The sequence below is a fragment of the Mustelus asterias genome, chromosome 27 (genome assembly GCF_964213995.1).
Source record: "Mustelus asterias chromosome 27, sMusAst1.hap1.1, whole genome shotgun sequence".
Classification (NCBI taxonomy): domain Eukaryota; kingdom Metazoa; phylum Chordata; class Chondrichthyes; order Carcharhiniformes; family Triakidae; genus Mustelus; species Mustelus asterias.
In genome coordinates, this window is record NC_135827.1 from 31,951,216 (window position 1) to 31,973,992 (window position 22,777).

The window sequence follows — 22,777 nt, forward strand, 5'->3', positions numbered from 1 at the left end:
GTGAGGCCCTCTTGCATGTCCAGGGCGTCACCCCCATCATTGGACCTTCAACCCCCTGCTTGTGAGGAGGAGCCCCTTCTGAACCAACACAGGACCACCCTCCCCCACCACCTCCTCCCAGCAGTCGGAACCCTCCACAATCTCTCTTCCCCAGAACACCTGCCTGTCCTTGCAGGCATTGACATTGACCTTGTAAAGTGTGTTTAATACTTGCCTCGTGTTTAATTTGGAATTAAGGCAGTGTTTGTGGAACTGCACCATCTGAAATATTTGTGAAATTACAATGGGAACATTCTAATGTTACATTTATAAGCGAATCCTTCACCATAACTGACACTGCTTGTCGGACAACATATTCAAAGCCTATTGCATTCAGCAGAGTTTACCTTATGGCTATACCCACAAAAGTTTGTCAATTTCAACTGATTCTATAAGAGTGGCTCACTAATGGTAAGTTATTATCAGAGGAATCATTGGGTTGCATTTTGGATCAATGCTATATTTGCAGACTTTATTAACAATGATCAGTTAATTTACATTATTTACAATTGCCTCCAAATTGTGACATTAAAAAAAAATCACCTTTTGCAGGTTACAAATTCAGCATGAACAGTCGAGCCCTCCTCCAAACCATCCCAACAACCATCTCTTCAGCAAATCTAATAACAGCCCTTCTCCTGGCACCACGGCCATCATACAATCCAACAGTAAGCATTTTCCATATTAATTTTGAAGGCCTAGGTTAACCAGTCTAAACATCTTTTGCAGTTTTTAAATTTCAATTTATCATCTTTCTGTCTAGGTAAGTGGAGTTGCTCGACGTGGCTCCAAGGTGATGTGCCTGTAAGAGGCAGTTTGGAACCCAGGCAATGCTTTGTACTACATTCCTGAATCGTTACCTGAACCAGATGGTTGACTAGCAACCTGGTTTCCCAATGAAGCAGTAGAGTTGATAGCGGAGACCAGGATTCTTCCAGCTTGGTTTCACATAACCCTGCAAGCCAATGCTCTAATACTAATGCTGCACAAGCAGTAAGAATCTTAGTGATAGACTGCTTCAGCCCAGCTGCTTTTACACTTTTATAAGCTCAGACAGTTTATTATTTTCTTATGGAAAGATTGTGCACCTTGCAATAAGCAAATTAAATTTCTACACATCTGGATGGTTCAGATGCTTGATTTTGAAGCTTAAACATGGTAATAGTGTTCCTCCCATGTCAGACACCTGGATAACCAAAGACAAAGGCTGGAATTTTACCGGCACGCCCGACCCAATTCCAGGGGTGGGAAAGACTCGGAGAACGGCATTTTCTGTTGGCCTCGGACAGGATCGTACGAAACTCGGGCGGATGTGCCGGTAAAATTCCACCCAAAATCTTTCATAAGTATACATAACTGTTCCTAACTGACTTGGGTCGGTTAGCTGAGTTGGCTGGATGGCAGGTTTGTAATGCGGAGCAATGCCAACAGCGCGGGTTCAATTCCTGTACCGGCTGAGATCATCCATAAAGGCCCAACCTTCTCAACCTTGCCCCTTGCCTGAGCTGTGATGACCCTCAGGTTAAATCACCACAAGTCCTCTGGGACTACGGTGACTTTCATTTCACTCCAATAGTATTATATGCTTGGTTACGTGACACTCACCCAATCTAATCAGCAGGAAAATATGGTGCACCGTCAAATAGGAAGTTCCCTATTATCTTGTTGCACTGTCATTGTGGGTAGTATTATTGCTTCCTTCAAAAGCCAGTATTTTATTTAGCTACAAAATAAGTATTCAGATACGGCCTATGTAAAAATATTTGGGGAGAAGTAGCATCGTGATAACATTATGAGACGAGTAATCCAGAGGCCCTGGCTAATGCTCTGGGGACATGGGTTCAAATCCTACCATCGCAGCTGGAGAAACTTGAATTCAATTGATAAATCTGGAACATAAAGCTAGTCTCAGTATTGGTGACCATGAAAATAGCATTGATTGTCATAAGGTGTTCTTTAGGGAAGGAAATCTGCCATTCTTACCTGGTCTGATCTATATGTGACTCCAGATCCACAGCAATATGGTTGACTCTTAACTGCCCTCTGAAATGGCTGAATAGTTCACTATCTGAAATGTTTGTTTTTAATTCCTTAGGTTGTGTTTCCTCGCCATCTCAGTTTCAAGGCTTACCATCCCAACATGCCTTGTTCCAACAGCCGAATAATAGCCCTCCTCCCCCAAACCTCAATCTGCCTCGAATGAATTTACAGCCTGGTTTATCACAGCAATCACAAACGCAGCAGGTTACAATCCAAGTCCAAGAACCACCAGATATGCTCAGCAACAACTTGCTGCAAACTGCTGGGCAGCCATTGCACACCACGCACCCCCGAATCATCAGTCCAGGGAATCAAATACCCCTGCAGCAGAGAGGATTGCACATGCCATCTCTTGGGCTTGGACAGCATAGGGCCTTAGCAAAACAACTGAGTGCTGACAGTGCAGAGACAAACAGGTAAGATTATCTTTGAACCCGATTGCGATGTGTAGGTCCCCAAGATCTAAGTCTTTCTCCAGAATGTCTGAAATGTGTTCTTCACATCAGTTGGAAATCAATCAGTGCCATAGGCTGGGATTTTCCAGCCCTCTTGCTGGCAGGATCTTCTGATCCCACCAAAAGTACTCTGTGGCATGTTCCCCAGTGAGACGTCCGGCGAGCAACGCAAGTGGCCATTGACTTCAGCGGGACCAGAAGATCCAGTGCAAAGTAGCCAGTGGCGAGAAGCCTCCACTGCCTGGAAACCTCCCACCGGGGTGAGGGGGAGCGGAGAATCCCAGCCATAATTTTAATATGACCAGTTGATTACTTATAGCAACCTTTTAATTATTCAAAATCATATATTTTTTAAAAGTTAACTGTTTAACATGATCAATAGCGGCCCTTAAATGGCAATCGCCACACAATGAATTCCGATTTGTATTAATTTATTTTAAATGTTATATTCCCATTTACGGTGTTGAAATAGTGTATGGATCAGGGACATTTTATTGAGAAGTTAAGCTGATGACTTCTAACCTTTTTGGTTCTTTTAACTTCTGTTGAGGTTAAGGGCCAATCCCTTGGCATCAAATTAGTACCATGTGCCTCAGGAGGCTTGTGGGTTGCTTCATGCATTGTGAACGATGACATGGTGATTCAGACAGCTTGTGGGGAATTTTAAGCCCCCAGAAACAGGTGGGTTTGGGTCGGGTAGGATGGAGAACATTTTTAAAAAAAACTTCAAATCCAAACATACCTTGAAAAGGTCCACTTCCCGTTTTAATGGAGAAGGGGTGGGTTATGGAGGATGGGGAGGGGGATATAGATGGTGAGGAGGGGAGTGGTGGTGGGGAAACCAACCTGCTCCTAGGAAGCAGGTGGGCTATTTAAATATATTACAGACTGCAGGTCTCACTTTTTAGCTCTATTTTAAATATAATCACAGCCTGCCAGGTTCCTGGAACCTCAGGAAACACAAGAGCTTCTTTCCAGCACTGCTTGTGGGCTAGCAGGAACAATGTGCTTCCTTCCAGCCGCCACCACACCAAAGATATATTTTTCTCTCCCAGAAAGGCGAACTTCCCACCCTTTCCCACTCCCCCAACCCAATGTTCCTGATCACTGATTCTCCACCACGATCATTTACCCCCCCCATATCTCTGCCCCCAATCTCTCTCCCAACCCCTGTATATGCCTCCCACCCTCCAAACCATTCTCTGCATATCAAATAAAAAGCATGAATGATGTGGCGTTAAAGCTTCCAGTGTTCAAGGACCAGAACTCCTCACTCCTGATTGGAACTGCTGCCCCAGTGTGAGTCTGCGTATCCCAATATTTGTGAAATAGTCAGGAAAACCAGCTCCCAATTCTAATAACGTTGTTAAGCCGAGACAGCAAAGAAAAGTTAGACGCTTACACAGTAAAGGAGAAAAAATTAAAGAGCATTTTAGCTATTCTCATTCACCACCTAGCAACTGGGCCAAGAACGATATTACAGATGCCAGAGAGGGGGGAGTTACTTTGCCATCTATTTGTTTGGGGAATTCAGCATTGCACAGTTGGAATCAAAACTTAATGGGGAGAAGAAAATAACTAATGTTGAAACATTGTTCAAAAAATGCTATCACGATCCCCAAATGTGGTATTACAGTTTTGAGTATTGAAAGGGTTAAATGGGCTTAAGAAATGAGTTAAATATGCAGAAGAACAAGTGATGTTAACTCCAAAGTTGTAAGTTTGACAACAATATATACGATATGCCTCCAAGGGCAACGCAGATCTAATTTCACTCCATCTGCCTTTGAGCATATTCAAGTCCCCCAGTGTGAATGGAAGTATAGTGACTCTGATCTTGAACCAACATCAGAGGCCATGAGTTCAAATACCACCTGGCGAGCCCTGGAATGAAGTTCTATAAATATGGCAATTAATGAGCCATGAAAGCAGTCTGATTGTAATAAAAGCGCAAATATTTTATTAATGTCCTGCACTGAAGCTGGCTCTCTCACCCATCTGATCTGTATGTGTCTATTCATAATGCTTTTAACTGGCTGTTAACACTGATTTCTGTTTGTTTTCAGTCGACCTATCAGTCGATTCTCTCCTTTGAGCTACGATCAGACACACTTGCACCCTCACCTTTATCAGGAGCAGTTCCGATGTGTAACTAACAACTTCAATCCAGCAGCAGCGTTTTCCCAAGCCATGAAAATTGCACAGATGGACCCGCTTTTAAACTATAACCAAAACATGGCTGGCAAAGCCCTCCTGCAGCATGAGCAACAACAGCAGGATCTCACAGCCTCGTCACTACATCAGGCATTGCTCTCTCCAACACCATCTGACTACACAAGACACCAGCAAGTTTCACAACAGTATGGCCATATGATCCAGGGCCTGCTATCACCCAGACATTCTTTGACGGGACAACAGGATCTGCGCTTGCCTCCTATTGAGACGGCACATTTCTTAAAACGTCACCAGCGGCAGCAACAACAACAACAGCAGCAGCAGCAGCAGGAATATGACTTGCTGAGGCACATGAACCAAGGGGTGGGGGATGCTGGGAACATGACTGCCAACCTATGTGGGCAACAGCAGACTTTATCAGAGCGCCAAGCGTTAAATATGCCTTATCAAAGTACAGAAACTTATCATCAGCACCATCGTCTATTACAGGTCAGAGGTCAAGAGCATATTCCACAGCCCCCTTCGTCACCCCAAGGGCACAGTTTTGTACACCACTCCCCGTTGATGCATTCAGAGAGTATGGAAGAGGACTGTGTGAGCGAGGGGAACAGGGAGGGATATCAGGACAATACAGACTGCACTGACTCACCCACCAAAGGCTGCCAAGAGAACCCAGCACTGATTAATGCTATTAGATGTGGGGATGCAGAGACACTACTAGTAAATATGAATCATGTGCATGAGATGGCACAAACATACAGTCATCAGCCAGTCCCTGGCTTTGCCAGAAACAAAGTGCCAAGCAGAGGTAAGAGAAAGTGTTTGTGCTTAGATAGTTTTAGCCTAGGTAGTGGACTTCTAATTACTAAAATCTTGTTGCCTAGAGATGTTGAGAAGTCAAAGGTTCAGCTTGTTTGGTTGCATAGCCCTTTGCACCATTCATAAATTTTGTGATGAGTTGGTTGATTTCCACATGGAGCTTCTGTTGTCAGATTTGCACAATAACTGAGTATGTAATCGATAAGAGTGCAGCCACAGACTTGCCAACATGCTATAATGCAAGATTCACGTAAGTATATGTTTATCACTGACAAAGATAAGTATTTTTCAGACCTCATGGGCATATTAGGCACATTCGTGACGTTTCACTTTTTACAGAAGGGAAGCTTTCTTGCTGTCACAATTTAAACACAAAAAATCTAGACTGACACTCCAGCGCAGTGCTAAGTGAGCGCAGCGCCGTTTTAGATGGTGCCTTTCAGATGAGATGGCAAACCAAGGCACCGTGTACTCTCTCAGGTAGGTGTAAAAGATCCCACGTAGCACTATTTTGACAAAAAGCAAAGGGCATTATCCTGGGTGTTCTGACCAATATTTATTCCTTAACCAACGTGACCAAAAAAAGATTATCGAGTCAATATCGCCTTATTGTCTATCGGAGCTCATTGCATGTAAATTGTCTATTGTGTTTATGTTATAACAGTAACTACACTTCAAAAGCACTTAATTGGCTGTAAAGTACTTTGAGATGACCCAAAGTTGTGAAAGGTGCATTATCTGCCTTTGTCTTCCTTTCTTTTTGATGCTGTACAGTCTGGTATAAACTAAATGCTTACTACCCAAGATCACACTCAGTCACACACACTTTTTGGATAGTACCTGTCTGTTATATTAATTGCCGCATGAATCCGGACATGATTTTACCTTTAAATAAGATGCCATTTTCACGGTTCATTATTAAAATCCAAACCATGATGGACTCAACTTTTAGTGATTAGTTCAGTTCCTCACCATCTACAAATAATGGAGGTGATTTTACTAATGGGGAGGTGTGGGCAGGGCAAATGGCCATGTGAGGCTCCAAGGAATTAGTTTATGGATTGCATTTCCTGATAGGAGCTTGGACCCTCTGGACAAAATCACTACCTCATCAGTAGACTGGAGGGAAAATTGAGACAACAGGAACCCTACGGAATGATCCCTGACACTTTAGAAAGTAGCCAGGGAGTCTTGAAGGGAATCAAAGTTGCGGAAAAGGGAGCCTCCAGGGGGAGGGGGTCATCCAAGGTTGCCTTGTGGGGCCTAAGGGGAACACTCCTCCTCTTCGCCCAGAATAAAACCCAAACTTTATTTCAAAGGTCACCTTTTTTTGGCATCTTCTGACCTTGTATCCTCTCTCCACTGGATTTGACTTGTCAATGAAACTACAAATGCTTTCTCATGTAGTCCTGGGTTTTCGATTGAAATATGAAAGTAGGGATGTTTTGCTACAGCTGTACAGGGCATTGGTGAGACTAGATGTGGAGTACTGGGTAGAGTTTTGGTATCCTTTGGTGGCCTCACGGCACCAGGGACCCGGGTTCGATTCCCGGCTTGGTTCACTGTCTGTGTGGAATTTGCAGGTTCTCCCTCATGTCTGCACGTTCCGCATGTCTGCGGAGTCTGCACGTTCTCCCCGTGTCTGCATGGGTTTCCTCCGGGTGCTCCGGTTTCCTCCGAAAGTCGTGCTGGTTAGATGCATTGGCCATGCTAAATTCTCCCTCAGTGTACCCGAACAGGCGCTGGAGTGTGGCGACTAGGGGATTTTCACACTAACTTCATTGCAGTGTTAATGTAATAAAATTTTTCAAAAATTAAGTAAAATCAAATCAGTATATTGTTATAAATAAGGTATAAAGAGATCATTAGAAAATTGCAGACTGCGATGGGATTCAGTTCTGCTGAGTTTTACTAATCACTCCAGATTTTTATTTTATTTTTATTAAAACACGGCACATGAGTCAGAGAAAATTAGAAAATATCTGATCCAAGGACATTAACAATTTAAACACAATGTAAAAGGCAAGTTGCAAAGGGTTGTTGAGATTATTATACATGCTGCGACCTTTATGTATGACTTTTGTACTGAAATTTTACATTAGTGAAAATGTGGACTGCTGTGTCTTGGGTAAAACCAGTTTGGTTAGGTTGGTGGAAAGGAGTGGAATTCTAGTGCAAGGTGTGCGGAACAGTGGCACTGTTGCAAAGAATTTGGATAAATCCAAATGACAATTAGGGGCGGCATGGTGGCACAACGGTTAGCACTGCTGCCTCACAGCGCCAGGGACCCGGGCTCGATTCCTGGCTTGGGTCACTTTCTGTATGGAGTTTGTACATTCTCCCCGTGTATGTGTGGGTTTTCTCCGGGTGCTCCGGTTTCCTCCCACAGTCCAAAGATGTGTGGGTTAGGTGGATTGGCCATGCTAAATTGCCCCTTAGTGTCAGGGGGACGAGCTCGGGTAAATGCATGGGGTTATGGGGATAGGGCCTTGTGGTCGGTGCAGGCTCAATGGGCTGAATGGCCTTCTGCGCTGTAGGATTCTATGATCTATGACAAGTTCTTAAAAGCTTCAGGTTATAGGAGGAAGGATGGATTGAAGATAGTGAAGTAATTAAAAAATCGTGGCAAAGGATGAGTAAGAGCACAATATGCGTTTTCAAACAAAAACAGAAATGCTGGAAATACTCAAAGTCTTGCGACATCCATGGAGAGAAAAAGAAGTTAACATTTCAGGTTGATCAGAACTGAAAATTTATTGACTTGAAATGTTAATGCTGTTTCTCTCCACAGGTGCTGCCAGACCAACTGAATGTTTCCAGCTTCTGCTGTTTTTATTTCAGATTTCCAGAACCTGCAGTATTTTGCTTCTGGACAAACTCTCTTACGTTTGCTGGACGCAAGATCAACTTTTCGCGGCAAAGAAAATGAGACTAAATTCAATACCCTGGGGATGATCATGCCATTGCACCCTGCTGGCCGATGGGCGGGGCAAGCCGGTAAGATCGCGAGAGAGCCATGAAATCAGGTTCACGCCCAATTTCTCATCTCTCGCAATCTCAACGGCACCGGGTATCCAGCGCAATCAGCCTCACACCTGAAAAACTGGCACACTGGCACTGCCCACTGGGCACCAGGCAGTGCCAAGGCGGTGGAGCCTGACGGGGCAGGTTGAGGGGGGTAGGGTGCTGCACATTCTGCAACAGCATACGGTGGGGAGAGGGTGGGATCGCTGCCACTCTGCAATGGCGATTTGGTGGGTGGGTGGAGGGAGGGTGGCCATCTTCGGGGGGTTTGTTTCGCGATCGGCCACAGAGCCATGCGGTAGCAGGGTGTGGGAGTACTGGACCACGGAGGCCAGCTGATAGCAGCAGAGGCAGTGACAGGTCTCTGTTCTCTCTGTACATGATGCTATCAGCTGGCTTTCAGGTGATTTAGGATCACTCCCCCTACTGGTGAATTTCAAGTTTGTCAAGATTTTCTTGCCACGTGTGATTAAAATTCGACTTGTAAGTTGCCCAAATAAAAAGTGTGAATTTCACCTGTTTTCATGCTTGTTTGGCACATGGAATATTTTTGGTAAGATCTCTCTTTTCCACTCTCCTCTCTCTCCCCATCCTAACAAACTCTCAAATGAGACCAGCATGGTAACAAACTGGTACAATCGCTACAGCAAGCGACAAAGCTTAAAATGAGGAATGCAAAGTCTGGTGGCAAATTATTAATATCCAGATACTAAATACATAAATAGCTATTGAAACCTCTGATGCATATTAGGAAGGACTTTTAGAATTCCTATTTCTGTGACATCCTCCAGGCTCTAAAGTTCATTCTCTCCCTCACACCATACCCTGAACCCTCCATCCCACTGACAGTGGTTTCTGTTGTACTCTGTCCCTTTTGTTTATTGGTGGTCAATGCTTCAGCTAACTAGGCCCCACAGTTTGGAAATCCCTTCCTAAATAACTCTGCCTTTCTACCTCTACCCCTTTCAGGCTGCTAGGTTTTGTCATAATTGTATTAAATGGTGGATCAGGCTCAAGAGGCTATAAGATCTGCTCCTCCCACTTCTTATGATTAAACTATCTCTTTGGCCAAACTTTGTTTACTTTCCTTGTCATCTTTGCTTGGCTCATTTTGAGACATTTTGTTTTTCAATGTCTCCATAAGGTTAGGTGGATTGGCCACACTAAATTGCCCCTTAATGTCAAGGAGGTTAGCTAGGGTAAATGCATGGGGTTATGGGGATAGGGCGTGGGTGGGATTGTGGTTGGTGCAGACTCGATGGGCCGAATGGCCTCCTCCTGCACTAAGAACAAAGAACAGTACAGCACAGGAAACAGGCCCTTCGGCCCTCCAAGCCTGTGCCGCTCCTTGGTCTATGATTCTACAAAGTAATTCTCTGTGGGATGTTTTTTCCTATGTGAAAGGTGTGATATAAATGCAATGTGTTGTTCAGAAGAGACAGTTGGAGCTACTCAGTTGGTCATAATAGGAAACAAGCTCTATCAAGGCATTCTTTGTTGTTGAAATAGGTTGGAAATGTGCAAAATTATCAAGTTTTGAGGAGTTACTGAGAATTAAATGAAATTAGATTCAAAGACAGCCAAGGCTGACTTTCTGTTCCTGTACGGTACCTAATCCCGCCTTTATTCTTACAAATCATTACAGGGGCAGGAAAGAAGAATGATCACTTCTTAAAGTTTTCAACATCTGTTGTTTTCACCTAGTATTTCCCCCCAATTTCAGGTCTTTTTTCTATCCTGTGCATTACTCCCTCGCAAAGCAGATAACTTACTCTAAGATTTCTGCTGGTGTTCCTGTGCAATTGGCTACTGAACATATTGAATGAGTGCCCTGAAATGACACATGCTCCAACCTTCCCTCCCACCAGTCCCCAATGCCCCCTTCCACCCCATTCTTATCTTCAGCCCAGCAACATCCACCAAAATATCCTAAAATCTGTCTTCCTAATACCTCTCGGGGAGATTGTTCTCCCTGGAACGATGGAGGCTGAGGGGCAAGCTGATAAGAGGTTTACAAAATTATGAGGGGCATAGATAAGGTGAAAAGTTGGAAGCTTTTTCTCAGGACAGAAATGACAATTACAAGGGGACACAAGTTCAAGGTAAGGGGGGAAAGGGTTGAGTGGAGATGTGCGGGGGAAGTTTCTTACACAGAGGGTGGTGGGGGCCTGGAATGCACTGCCAAGTGAGATGGTTGAGGCAGACAAGTTAGCGACATTTAAGACTTATCTAGATAGGCACATGAACAGGCGGGGAATAGAGGGATACAGGCGGTTGGTCTAGATAGGACAACGTGATCAGCACAGGCTTAGTGGGCCGAAGGGCCTGTCCCTATGCTGTACTATTTTTTGTTCGTTGTTCTTTTGTTCTCTGTAATCGAACAATATGTAGGAAAATCTCAGCAAGTGCAGATTCAAATAGATAACTATAATTCTCTCTGCCCATTTACTATAAGGTTGCTGAGTTCAACGCAACTTGCGTTGAAGGTGATTTAAGGTGGCAATTATTTTTTTTAAAATTCTACTATCTTTTTCCACTTCCTGTAGCTTTATTATGCTAAATAAAACATGATAGTCAAGGCTTCAGATTTCTTAACTACTGCCAGAATCATTCTGCTAATGGCCAGCAAGAGGAATTCCTCTTGGCAGTGGGACAAGATGGGCAAATTCCAGTTTATTTCTTCTCAGGGGCATTATCAGACTGTTCTTTTGTTCTTTACATTGTAGGAAAAACAGGGGAGCAGCTCATATCAGCTCCTGACTTGAAGCAGTTCCCAAGGCCTTCAGAAGTGCAAATAATCAATTGACTGTCCCCTTAAAATTTTACAGATTTTAGGGGGAATGTTTAAGGGAAATGTGAAGGGGAAGGTTTTCATGCGGAGTGGTGGGTGCCTGGAACGCGCTGCCAGAGGAGGTGGTGGAAACAGGCACATTAGCAACATTTAAGAGGCATCTGGATGGGTACATGAATAGAGAGGGAATAGAGGGGTACAGACCGAGTAAGGGCAGAAGGTTTTTTAAGCTTAGTTAGGGTGTCGTGATCGGCACAGACTTGGAGGGCCAAAGGGCCTGTTCCTGTGCTGTACTTTGTTCTTCTAGGGGATTTTCATAGTAACTTCACTGCAGTGTTAACGTAAGCCTACTTGTGACACTAATAAATAAACTTAAACTTATTTGAAACATTTCAGAACTGCACTCAGCTGGTTTAAAAGCCAGTAAGAATCTGAATTTATGACCATTTTAGATGTCAGTATGAATGTGTAATCTGTACGTTAAAGATTCTATTGAAAAATATGAAAATTGTCTTAATGGCATAAACGTTACTTCAACAATTACTTTTGCTTATTCAAGATAACTGGTAGCTGCAGTTAGTGCCATTGGATCTGGGCGATAGCGTACCAGAAACACAAGTTTGCCTATTATTGATAGTACACAGCAGTATGGTGAGATCATTTTTGTCCTTGGGAAGGGCATAGCTTCAGAAGGAAAGATTTTTTTTGTTAGCTTCTAGAAGAGAGCTTTGTTCTCTTTCCAATCTGAATTTAGTTTCTCATTTAGATTTGCTATTCCTTGCACAGGATCTCTGAGTGCAGACCTGGACTTCATTTCCTGCTTTGTCTTGGAAAAATGCAGCCTTACATCCAGCCTTACTGTAGCTGCTAACTACAGTAGATTGTACTTGACTCAGTCAGCTGTGACAAGTGATTGCTCTGTCACATTTATCATCTACGCTTCTTTCAATCACTGTGCTATGTGATTTTTAGAATAAAATCTTGATTAATTCCCACAATGGCCGGGGCACCTCTGCTCCTGACAATCAAAATGGGTGAAAAGTTAATATTTTGCTGGGACAAAGAGCCCATTGATCAGCTGTTGGAGCATCCGCAAGGAAGATACTGAGCAACTATTGAAAGCCATTATATATCTAAGACACCAGTGGCAGAGGAGAAGGTGGGCAGAGAAAGGGAGTTGGCACTCTGAACAACCCCATGATGAATAGACAGTAATGCAGCTGCTAAAGTGATATGTGTGATGTGCCAGAACTTGTAACTATTTTAGGAAAATAGGGTGATCTTACTCGTTGACCAGATCAAGCTAGGCATGCTTCTACTAAAGCAGAACGTTATATTGCCTACCTATTGGTATGTTTTTTTTTCTCATCCTTTGAATGTAGTGCGTCACCCACAAACAAATCTCTCTGACTCTTTTCTCTGTTTCCCTCTGCAACTAGGAATGCCTTTGGCCTTTCATTTCTCTCTTTATTTGCACTCAAGTTCTTACATCCTTCTTCATCGAAGAAGTGAAATGGAAAGCTTTAGATACAGCAGGGCCCAAGAAAGTCCCATGTAATGTCTTCATGATCAAGTTCCTGTTATTTCTCCTTTTATACATGGTTATTATTAATTTAAATATAAATCATGATCCACATTCAAAGATTGAGGAAAGTTGCATTGAATGTATCTTAATTGATTAAAAACCAAGAGCCTGAGATACTTTTTGATTTGATTTGATTTATTATTGTCACATGTATTAGTATACAGTGAAAAATATTGTTTCTTGCGTGCTATACAGACAAAGCATACCGTTCATAGCATACATTGGGTGAAGGAAAGGAGGGAGTGTAGAATGTAGTGTTACAGTCATAGCTAGGGTGTAGAGAAAGATCAGCTTAATGCCAGGTAGGTCCATTCAAAAGTCTGATGGCAGTAGGGAAGAAGCTGTTCTTGAGTCGGTTGGTACATGACCTCAGACTTTTGTATCTTTTTCCCGACGGAAGAAGGCGGAAGAGAGAATGTCCGGGGTGCGTGGGGTCCTTGATTATGCTGGCTACTTTGCCGAGGCAGCGGGAAGTGCAGACAGAGTCAATGGATGGGAGGCTGGCCAAAAAAAAAGCATTGAAACTGCATAAATATCCTCTCATTTCAGAGTCCATGACAGGGGATCGAATGGATGGGAGAAGAGCTCCTATGCAGCCAATGGAGGTGAATGATCACAATGGAGTCAGTTACACAACGAGACAGTCAACTAGAACCCTCCAACGGCATCACACCATTCAGACAAGTGACGATGCTTATGTATGTACATATCACTTTTACCCTCTTTTATCATTGACTATTAAATATCTACTTATTATCTCTGCTTTCAAGTGTAACAGAAAGTGTCTGAGTAATGTGGTTCATTTTGTTTCAAGTTTAATTTGTTCTACTTTCTTTGTTTTCAATATTTAAGATTATTAAAGCCAGAAACAGAATATTTAGTGAGTTATTAAACAGAATCAGTGGAGCTTTAGTTATGCAGAATCCCTTACAGTCTTTGCCCAGCAAAACCCAACAGTGATTGGTCTTGACTTAATTGGGTAGTCGTCAAAATTAAGGTTAAAAGGATGGAAGGTGCTCTCTGATTTGTCAGTGTTTCTGTTTCGAGCATAGACTCAAGTCTTGTTTTCAACTGTGCCTTCACCCCTACCCCTTCCAATCTGCCTCCAGTGTCCACTCCGCTCTGCCTCACAAAGTTGTTCCAAAACAACTTTGCATGAGACAGTGTAAGAAGTTAAGAAACTTAAACAGCTAACTAAAGAGTCAGCTGAAGCGTCAAGCAACAGTTGGATAAGTGACATTTTTTACTGAGTGTCTTTGTGCTTTGTTTCTATGATTAGTGATCAGGGGACTGAACTGGAGAAATTGCTAAACTCTCATAGAGAATCATAGAAATCATAGAATCCTACAGTGCAGAAAGAGGCCACTCGGCCCATCGAGTCTGCACTGACCACAATCCCACCCAGGCCCTAACCCCATATCCCTACATATTTACCCCGCTAATCCCTCTAACCTACGCATCTCGGGACACTAAGGGAAATTTTATCATGGCCAATTAACCTAACCCGCACATCTTTGGACTGTGGGAGGAAACCGGAGCACCCGGAGGAAACCCACGCAGACACGGGGAGAACGTGCAGACTCCGCACAGACAGTGACCCAAGCTGGGAATTGAACCCAGGTCCCTGGAGCTGTGAAGCAGCAGTGCTAACCACTGTGCTACTGTGCCGCCCTATGGAGCAAAGGAGTTTTCCAAGTTTCCTCTCCGTGTCACTAATATTTTCTGTTTATAAAAAGACGTAAAGAAGAAAATCTTTGGGCAGGATTTACAATGCAACCTGTTGCGTGTTACGTGGTGGCGGCAGGTGGCCTGCCAGCAGCAGGATCTTCTGATCCTGCCGTGGTCAACTGGGTTTCCAGCTGAATGTACCCCTTGCTGTCGTGAAATCTGCAGCAGAGGCACACAGTCACCAAGACCGGAAGATCCGTTGGTGTGAACGGCCAGAAAGTTCTGGCCCTTACTTGATTTCCTCGAAGGGGTAAAACACTGATGGCGCTGCTTGTTTCTTTACTGTGCCCATTTACCCTTACTCTCAGATTTAACTTTCCTTTTATTTTGAAGGATCAGGCGGAACCTTCAGGGATGAGCTTGTTAGCTGGAAAGGTGCTTAGCTCTGCCCGTATGTCAGATGTCCTTAGCCAGTCGTCACTCACAGGAAGCCAACAGCTGCAGACCAGAGAGAATGAAGGTCAGAGCCTCTTGAGTATGCTATCAGTAGTGCCTTAAACACAAGTTAAATACTTAGCAACTTGATACAAAAATAATATACCTCTACACAGGCTGCACTAACCCAAATCTATTTTGGCTTCGCCATCAGCTAAGTGTGTAATAATTACTTGTTCAATTATTTGTCTTTCCAATAAATGCAATGAGAAAGGTGTTGTGCTCTATGCACTGCTTTTGCAGAAGATTGATATTTTTGATGTGATAATGTTGGTTGCATACTGCATGATGCACAAACTATGTTCTCTATTCCGGAGTGATCTCTGGAGAATGGTCTTGTGGGGAATGAAGTTCATTGACATCATTCATTTCCATGGGGGCTACATCAAAGATTGTGTCAATCGAATGCTCTTATTGACTGCTTTTAATTTATTAAATGAGAAGTTATGCTTTGGATGCACAAAATAATCTGGGTAAAATTGAGTTTAATTGACAAGATAGCAAAATAGACCGATCTACAGTTCAGAAAGAGGTATTTTGGCCCATCATGTTCCTGCCAGTTGAAAAAGAGTTGTCCAGTCCCTTGTAGCTCTTGATCCATATCCTGTAGTTTACAGCTTCTCAAGTGCATAGCCAACTGCTTTTATTTCATATGTTGAGGGTTTCTGTCTCTACCACCCTTTCAGGCAGTAAGTTTCAGATCCCCACCACCCTTTGGGAGAAAATTTGCTCCTCAACTAGGTAAATCGCAACCACATCACACACATTCCCCCATCCATACACACTCGTACAAACTGTAAAATAAGAGGATAGGCTTAAAGATATTTTTCCAATTCGTGAAGAAGATAAACAAACAAAGGAATACAAAGTTAGCTGTCCTTTGGCTGGCCCTGATGCAGTGTTTCCACATTGCAGTCATTCTGCTTGGCTGTCTTCATGGAATCAGTTGTATGGAGCAGATTTCCACGTTTTATTCCCACAAAATCTTGGTTTACAGCAGATCTCTCTCTTTAGGGTGGTTCCTTTGTGAATTCTGGCACAATACTTTAGAGAAAGAGAGAGAGATAGAGAGACAACTTCTTTGCAGCTTTTCAGCAGAGCATTCTGACTTCTGGGGCGGGATTTTCTGGCTGCGCCCGTGCCAAAACCGGAAAATCCCACCCGAGGTTAATGGATCACTGCATGGTCCACACACACACACACACACACACACACACACACACACACACACACACACCCCCACCCGCCCACCCACCAGCCATGTTTCCCAAGGCAGGCAGGATGGGAAAATTCCGTTCATGATCTTTCTGGCTTGGTAACCAGTTCTTAAACTCCTGCTGGCTGTATATATTAGAGGAATTTGATTAATCTGTGTTTGCTTTGGTCATCGGTAATTGCATTTTGATGTCTCATCTCGGAAACTACTGAAAAGTTTCAGGGTAGTGTAAAAGCGAAGAGGAAATGGGGTCCTTCATGCTCCCAGGGGAGTTTGGGTTTCTGTCCCCTTTGGGTGAAGTGTAAGTTGCATATTGTGGCTGGCAGTTCTCCATTGTCTTAATAGGATTACAGTTTATTGTTTTTTTTTAAACCCAGCCAGAAAAAGAATTGGAAAGTATCTTTTTTATTTTATAAAAAGCTCATCCTTTTAACACCTTGCAGGAACATTTACATCGATTATATTAGCGATGGTTCATAGAATCATAGAAACCCTACGGTACAGAAAGAGGCCACTCGGCCCATCGAGTCTGCACCGACCACAATCCCACCCAGGCCCTACCCCCATATCCCTACATATTTTACCCATTAATCCCTCTATCCTACGCATCTCAGGACACGAAGGGGCAATTTTAGCATGGCCAATCAACCTAACCCGCACATCTTTGGACTGTGGGAGGAAACCGGAGCACCCGGAGGAAACCCACGCAGACACGAGGAGAATGTGCAAACTCCACACAGACAGTGACCCAAGCCAGGAATCGAACCCAGGTCCCTGGAGCTGTGAAACAGCAGTGCTAACCACTGTGCTACCGTGTCGCACTTATCCTGTACATCAGAAGGTATATGACCTGAATGCAGGAAGGGAACAAAATCAGGTAGCCTGTTCTCATTAGAAAAAAACCAATTAGAATACAAGAAGCCGGCCTTCTGAAAGAAAAATTCATCATAGAAACCCTACAGTACAGAAAGAGGCCATTTGGCCCATCTGCACCGACCACAATCCCACCCAGGCCCTACCCCCATATCCCTACATATTTTACCCACTAATCCCTCTAATCTACGCATCCCAGGACACTAAGGGGCAATGTTAGCATGGCCAATCAACCTAACCCGCACATCTTTGGACTGTGGGAGGAAACCGGAGCACCCGGAGGAAACCCACGCAGACACGAGGAGAATGTGAATTAAAGTTTATGTTTTGATGAGGCTTTAGAATATACATTTGTTAAGGTGACTGGGCTTGTGATTTTCACTGGAACATGGGTGGATTTGTGGTTTTTAAATACCAGCAATGTTGATTAAAATCCTGCAATTCCATGTAACATAAACATAGTTTGGCTTAGTCAATCCCTCATAAACCGATAGATCAGATTATGAACAATGTTAGGACACGGAGGTGATGTGTCCCTCCGCACGATTTTGGAACCACCCAAAGGGATATACCTCGGCTCGTAATCCTATATGAGTGTGGGTGAGGTCGTAGGAAGCTACTGGTTTTGGTAGATTAAAGCAGGATCTGCCACTCTCTATATCATGAACAATTAACAGGTCTTTATTTTTAAAACTGATAACTTTATGAAACAATTAACAAGCTAAATTAAATCCCAATAGACTGCTGTCCAAATATTACAAGACTCATTCAGGTATAATGAAATAAATCCTTATAGAATACAGTCATTCTCAAATAATATGCAACTAGGCGTCTCTGAACATTCTTCGGTGATGCTCTTGTCTGGAATACTTTCCGAGCTGGAAGCCCCTTCAATTTAGATGGTGATTTTCTGGAGATACAGATATTACAGCAGGATTCTATGTGAGAGCCTCGCCTCCCCTCCTTTTGACTAAAGAAGTGGCAAGCTTACTCTAACAGTTATTTCCCCTTGTCCCTGTTTAAATACCTGGAATTACCTCTAAGTATTCCTGCAATCTGAGTGGCTTGAGGCTGTCAACAAACCTCACATTTGAATTCCATTGGTCCTGTGTCACTGCGTGCTTGCTTTAAACTAATTGGTTCAATTCAAAAGCCTGTTTTGCGATGTTGGAACACTGGCTGCTGCTTTGGATATAAATGTTGCAAACCTGCTGCTGCAGTTTAAAATCCACAGAAAGACGCATGCTTTTTAAAGAGACAATGCCATAAGATTTCTTTTGTTTGTTTCTCTTAGCATTTCTTTTCATTATTTACATTTTCAAACATCACAGTTTTAATCTTACATATGCAACTTCATAGCAACAAGAAATGCGAAATGTTATTATTGAACGCTGATAAAAATTCTGGAATTCCCTTTTTCTGGCTCTCACTGTAGCTGACAATGATCTATGAGAAAACACAAAGGCATAAAGGTTTGAGTGCAAACATCTTTTTAAATTACTGTCTTGTTTGATTCTTCAATGGTTTTTCAGAGTGTGATGAAGGTTCACAGAGTTCTGCTGATCCAAATCCGGGAGAGGGTTCACCGCATTCAAACAGTTCCTGCTACACCACCAAATGTTTCACTGACATTCTGAAAGAACTGAATCCACCATTTGACAACAAACTTCTCACCTACAAACACGCTGATTTGGCCTTTGGAATGGAGCAAGCTGGAGTGTAGGGCATACAGAGGTGGGCTTCAACACAACTTGTTGTAGGGAGAGCGCGTGTATTTGGCTTGTCTGTGCTCCTAGTAGTTTTATTGTGTATGGAAATTTTGTCTTGTTTCACATAGGTTGCGGTGGCATTTTTACCATCAAAGTAAATGTGTGCAGAGGACAGTGTTACTCGTACAATAAAGTTACGCCTATCAAACTGAAGTATGAGTTCAACGGGCTTTGGGCTGAGATGTCCTGAGCTTGTAATGGCAAACTTGAAGTAGAGGGCCAGGAAAATAGAGGGATGGGAACAGGGTTAGGCGCAATTAGGGGTGAGTTTTCAACCTCGCAAGCATTTTTGCCATTGGCGCAACAGACGCCACTTCATGTGGAGGCCACTAGTTTAGGCGCCCCCCTCCCCCACCCCCTTCTCGCGGCAGACTGGGAGAAAATAGGAGACAGGCTCTGTGCTGCATTGAAGAGGCCACAAGAAATCTCGCAACACCAGATTAAAGTCCAAAAGGTTCATTTGGAATCACGAGCTTTCGGAGCGCTGCTCCTTCATCAGGAAGCAGCACTCCAAAGGCTCGTGATTCCAAATAAACCTGTCGGACTTTAACTTTGGTGTTTTGAGACTTCTTACTGTGCCCACCCCAGTCCAATGCCGGCATCTCCACATCATTAATAACTACAATTGCAGGCACACCCTAGCACGAAATTTATCCTCCATCCCTAATGACTTGCCACCCTGGGTTTTGGTTATTTCCGCACGGTGCACTGCCTTTATGTTGGAGTGTCCTTGCTGTCCCTGACCTACCTCAGCAGTGCCCGCTTCACCCAGTGGTGTTGCCAACTTTCCAGAGCTACCAGCCCTCTTATTGAGCCAGCAGCATAGCCTGCCTGCCAGCCAACATCCTGAGATGAACCATTTTTTACAAGATTATTTTCCTTTTCCATAGTTTAAAATTATGTTGAGCTCTCCATTTGGCCCAAACTAACCTCAAAATTCTGTATTCATGTTATCTATTTAATAATTTATATATCTTGATTAAAGGAAATAAAGATTCATAGAGCACCTTTCACAACCTAAGAATGTCCCAAAGCACTTTAGACCTATTGAAGTACCTGTACTCTTGAGTTAGTAGTCATTGTTGTAATGTAGGAAATGTGGCAGCCACAAATAACAATGTTACAGGGACCAAATTTTTTTTGTGTTATCGATGTCGATGAAGAAAAAATATTGGCTACGATGCCTGGGTAACTCACCTACTCTTCTTCAGAATATTGTAATGGGATCTTTTACATCCACCCAAGAGAACACGTGGAGCCTCGGTTTAACCTCTCACCCAGAAGACACACCTCCGACAGTGCAACACCTCCCTAAGTATCAATCTGGTGTAATTAATTACGGACCAGCATGTCAGTCTTAGATCTTTGTGCTCAAGTCTCTGGAGTGATATTTGAACCGACATCTACTGACTCAGGGACAAGAGTGCTTCCCGTTGAGCCGTGGCTAATACCATTAAATCCCTCTTAATCATTCCTTAAAACTTTTTTACTTGCATCATTCGTGCTTTTCTCCACACGTTTTACAACAACTGTTTATCCTACACACCGCATGGCAGTCAGACCTGAACACACAAGTCCAGCTGTGATTTGACCATTAGGATTACAATATGAGGTCTGGATTCAGATAGGACAAAGCTAAGATTTCAAAGTTGGGAATGTTTTCTTTGGTGTTTTGTATTTTTTTTTGACACAATGCTGCAGGATTAGTTTAAAATGGCATTGCAGACAACGAGTTCAGTTTCATTGCGTATTTGAATCATTGAATCATAGAATATCTACAGTGCAGAAGGGGCCATTCGGCCCATTGAGCCTGCACCAACAACAATCCCACCCAGGCCCTATTCCCCATAGCCCCACGTATTTACCCTGCTAGTGCCCCTGACACTAAGGGCAATTTATCATGGTCAATCCACCTAACCTGCACATCTTTGCTTCTGGATAAATAAGTACCCAATAGAAGAAGGGTTACCCTATGTCCTTGGGAGGATAAGGGATGAACAATAAATGTTTAAAAATCCATTTATTGGTCAAACTTCTATTGAGCCCTGAGGAAAATATTATAGATTTAGAGCGTTTAAATGCTATTTCTCTTCACTCTTCTCTGTTGAAGTAATTGGCTCCTTGTTGACACACATGCAGCTTACACTCTGGGCCTACCTAGCTATTACTTACCTGTAAACTTTGTTGGCTAGCTATTTTCCATTACAGCATTCCAGATCCAAATTCTGTCCTCGCATTCACACACAAACCACAATCAACAGATAATAAGAACAAGATCCCTGATTGATTTTCTTTTTGCCACTTACAAGCCAGTGCGACTTAATTTAGGGTCCCAGCTAACTTTCCCTGCATGAGAAATTGAGCCTGAAACCTTACCACTCTGCGCTACTCTTCCGTCAGGAAAAAGGTACAAAATATGCACCAACCGACTCAAGAACAGCTTCTTCCCTGCTATCAGACTTTTGAATGGCCCTATCATACATTAACTATCACACATTCTTCTTACCCTATCTGCAACGCTATATTCTCCACCCTATCCTTTTCTTCTCCTCTATGAACTTTATGAATGGTATGTTTTGTCTGGATAGCGCACAAGAAACAGTACTTTTCTCTGTAGCCCAACACAGTAAAAAAAGTTTATTTGTTATTAGCCACAAGAATGCTTACATTCACACTGCAATGAAGTTACTGTGAACATCCCCTAGTCGCCACACTCCGGCGCCTGTTCGGGTACACTGAGGGAGAATTTAGCATGGCCAATTCACCTAACCTGCACATCTTTGGAATGTGGGAGGAAACCAGAGCACCCGGAAGAAACCCACGCAGACACAGAGAACGTGCAAACTCTACACGGACAGTGACCCAAGCCGGGAATCGAACCCTGGCGCTGTGAGGCAGCAGTGCTAACCACTGTGCCGCCCCATGTGACAATAGTAATTCATAGTAATAATACATGTGACAATAATTCAATACTCTGAGCTATCGGGAGTTTGGATACAATTTACAGTTGACAAATTAAAAAATTGCAAACTAACCACCAGTTTGTTTTTTTTCTTGTTGTTCTACAGACGAGTGTGTTCAGCTTTGAGGTGCAAGGTCCATTTTGCCAACAGTATCTAGCAGCATCACGCCAAAACTTCATTGTATTTCTTTCCAGCACAATATCGTGACTTGTCTGCTGTCAGTTGAGGGTTGCGCTACTTGCCACATCTGTCGGTGCCACAGTCACGAGGAGAAGAGAAGCCTGAAGTTTTCAAAATTACAAAAAAAAAAGAGAGAAAAAAGCAAAACAGCCATGATTCCCGTACATCCTCATGCGTCAAGCCCTTTCGCCCTGGCCTTACCCTCCATGCCCTGTGATGTCACTTTATCCAGGCAGAGTAACTGAGCAGTGCAGCATGCGCCCTGAGGCCTATTTTACTCTGTGAGCAATAAGACTGCTTGCTGTCCCTCTGATACTCCTCCATTTTCGATTTTTGCCTAACAGTGGTGCAATATGCTTTTGTTTTCCTAAGTTTTATTTTCCAGTGTTTGTCGTCGTGCTTTCTTTCTCATGTTAATTTCTGCGTCATTTACCAAAAAAAAAAGCGTACGGCCATCTTTTTTTTTTAAAAAGCAAGTTAGATTTTATGGTTTTTGTTTTCCATCCACGTAGAACCTGTTAAGTTACCTTAAGATATCAATTGAATGAACCGCGTGTTAAAAATAAATTGTCAAAATAGATGATTTTGTTATATTTGAATTGTAACTTGCACCTTTGTTAAAGTATTTTTCCCTTTTTATGGCATTGTAATGTGACTTGTTTCCTTGTGCCAGGTGAAATTTGTT

At 43.1% G+C, this 22,777-nt stretch overlaps 1 protein-coding gene across 5 annotated transcripts in view; it reads left to right on the plus strand.

The window, feature by feature from the left end:
• The window catches only part of sik3 (SIK family kinase 3), a 280,186-nt gene extending 257,631 nt beyond the window's left edge, over positions 1–22,555 (plus strand). For all 5 annotated transcript variants that reach the window (XM_078198960.1, XM_078198962.1, XM_078198961.1 and 2 more), the window contains 7 exons: positions 592–707; positions 2,135–2,495; positions 4,601–5,517; positions 13,478–13,626; positions 14,990–15,116; positions 18,713–18,914; positions 22,018–22,555. In XM_078198960.1, coding sequence (XP_078055086.1) covers positions 592–707; positions 2,135–2,495; positions 4,601–5,517; positions 13,478–13,626; positions 14,990–15,116; positions 18,713–18,903 — 1,861 coding nt within the window. In that variant the 3' untranslated portion in view covers positions 18,904–18,914; positions 22,018–22,555. The remainder of the gene's footprint in view (positions 1–591; positions 708–2,134; positions 2,496–4,600; positions 5,518–13,477; positions 13,627–14,989; positions 15,117–18,712; positions 18,915–22,017) is intronic.
• The last annotated feature ends 222 nt before the right edge of the window (positions 22,556–22,777 follow it).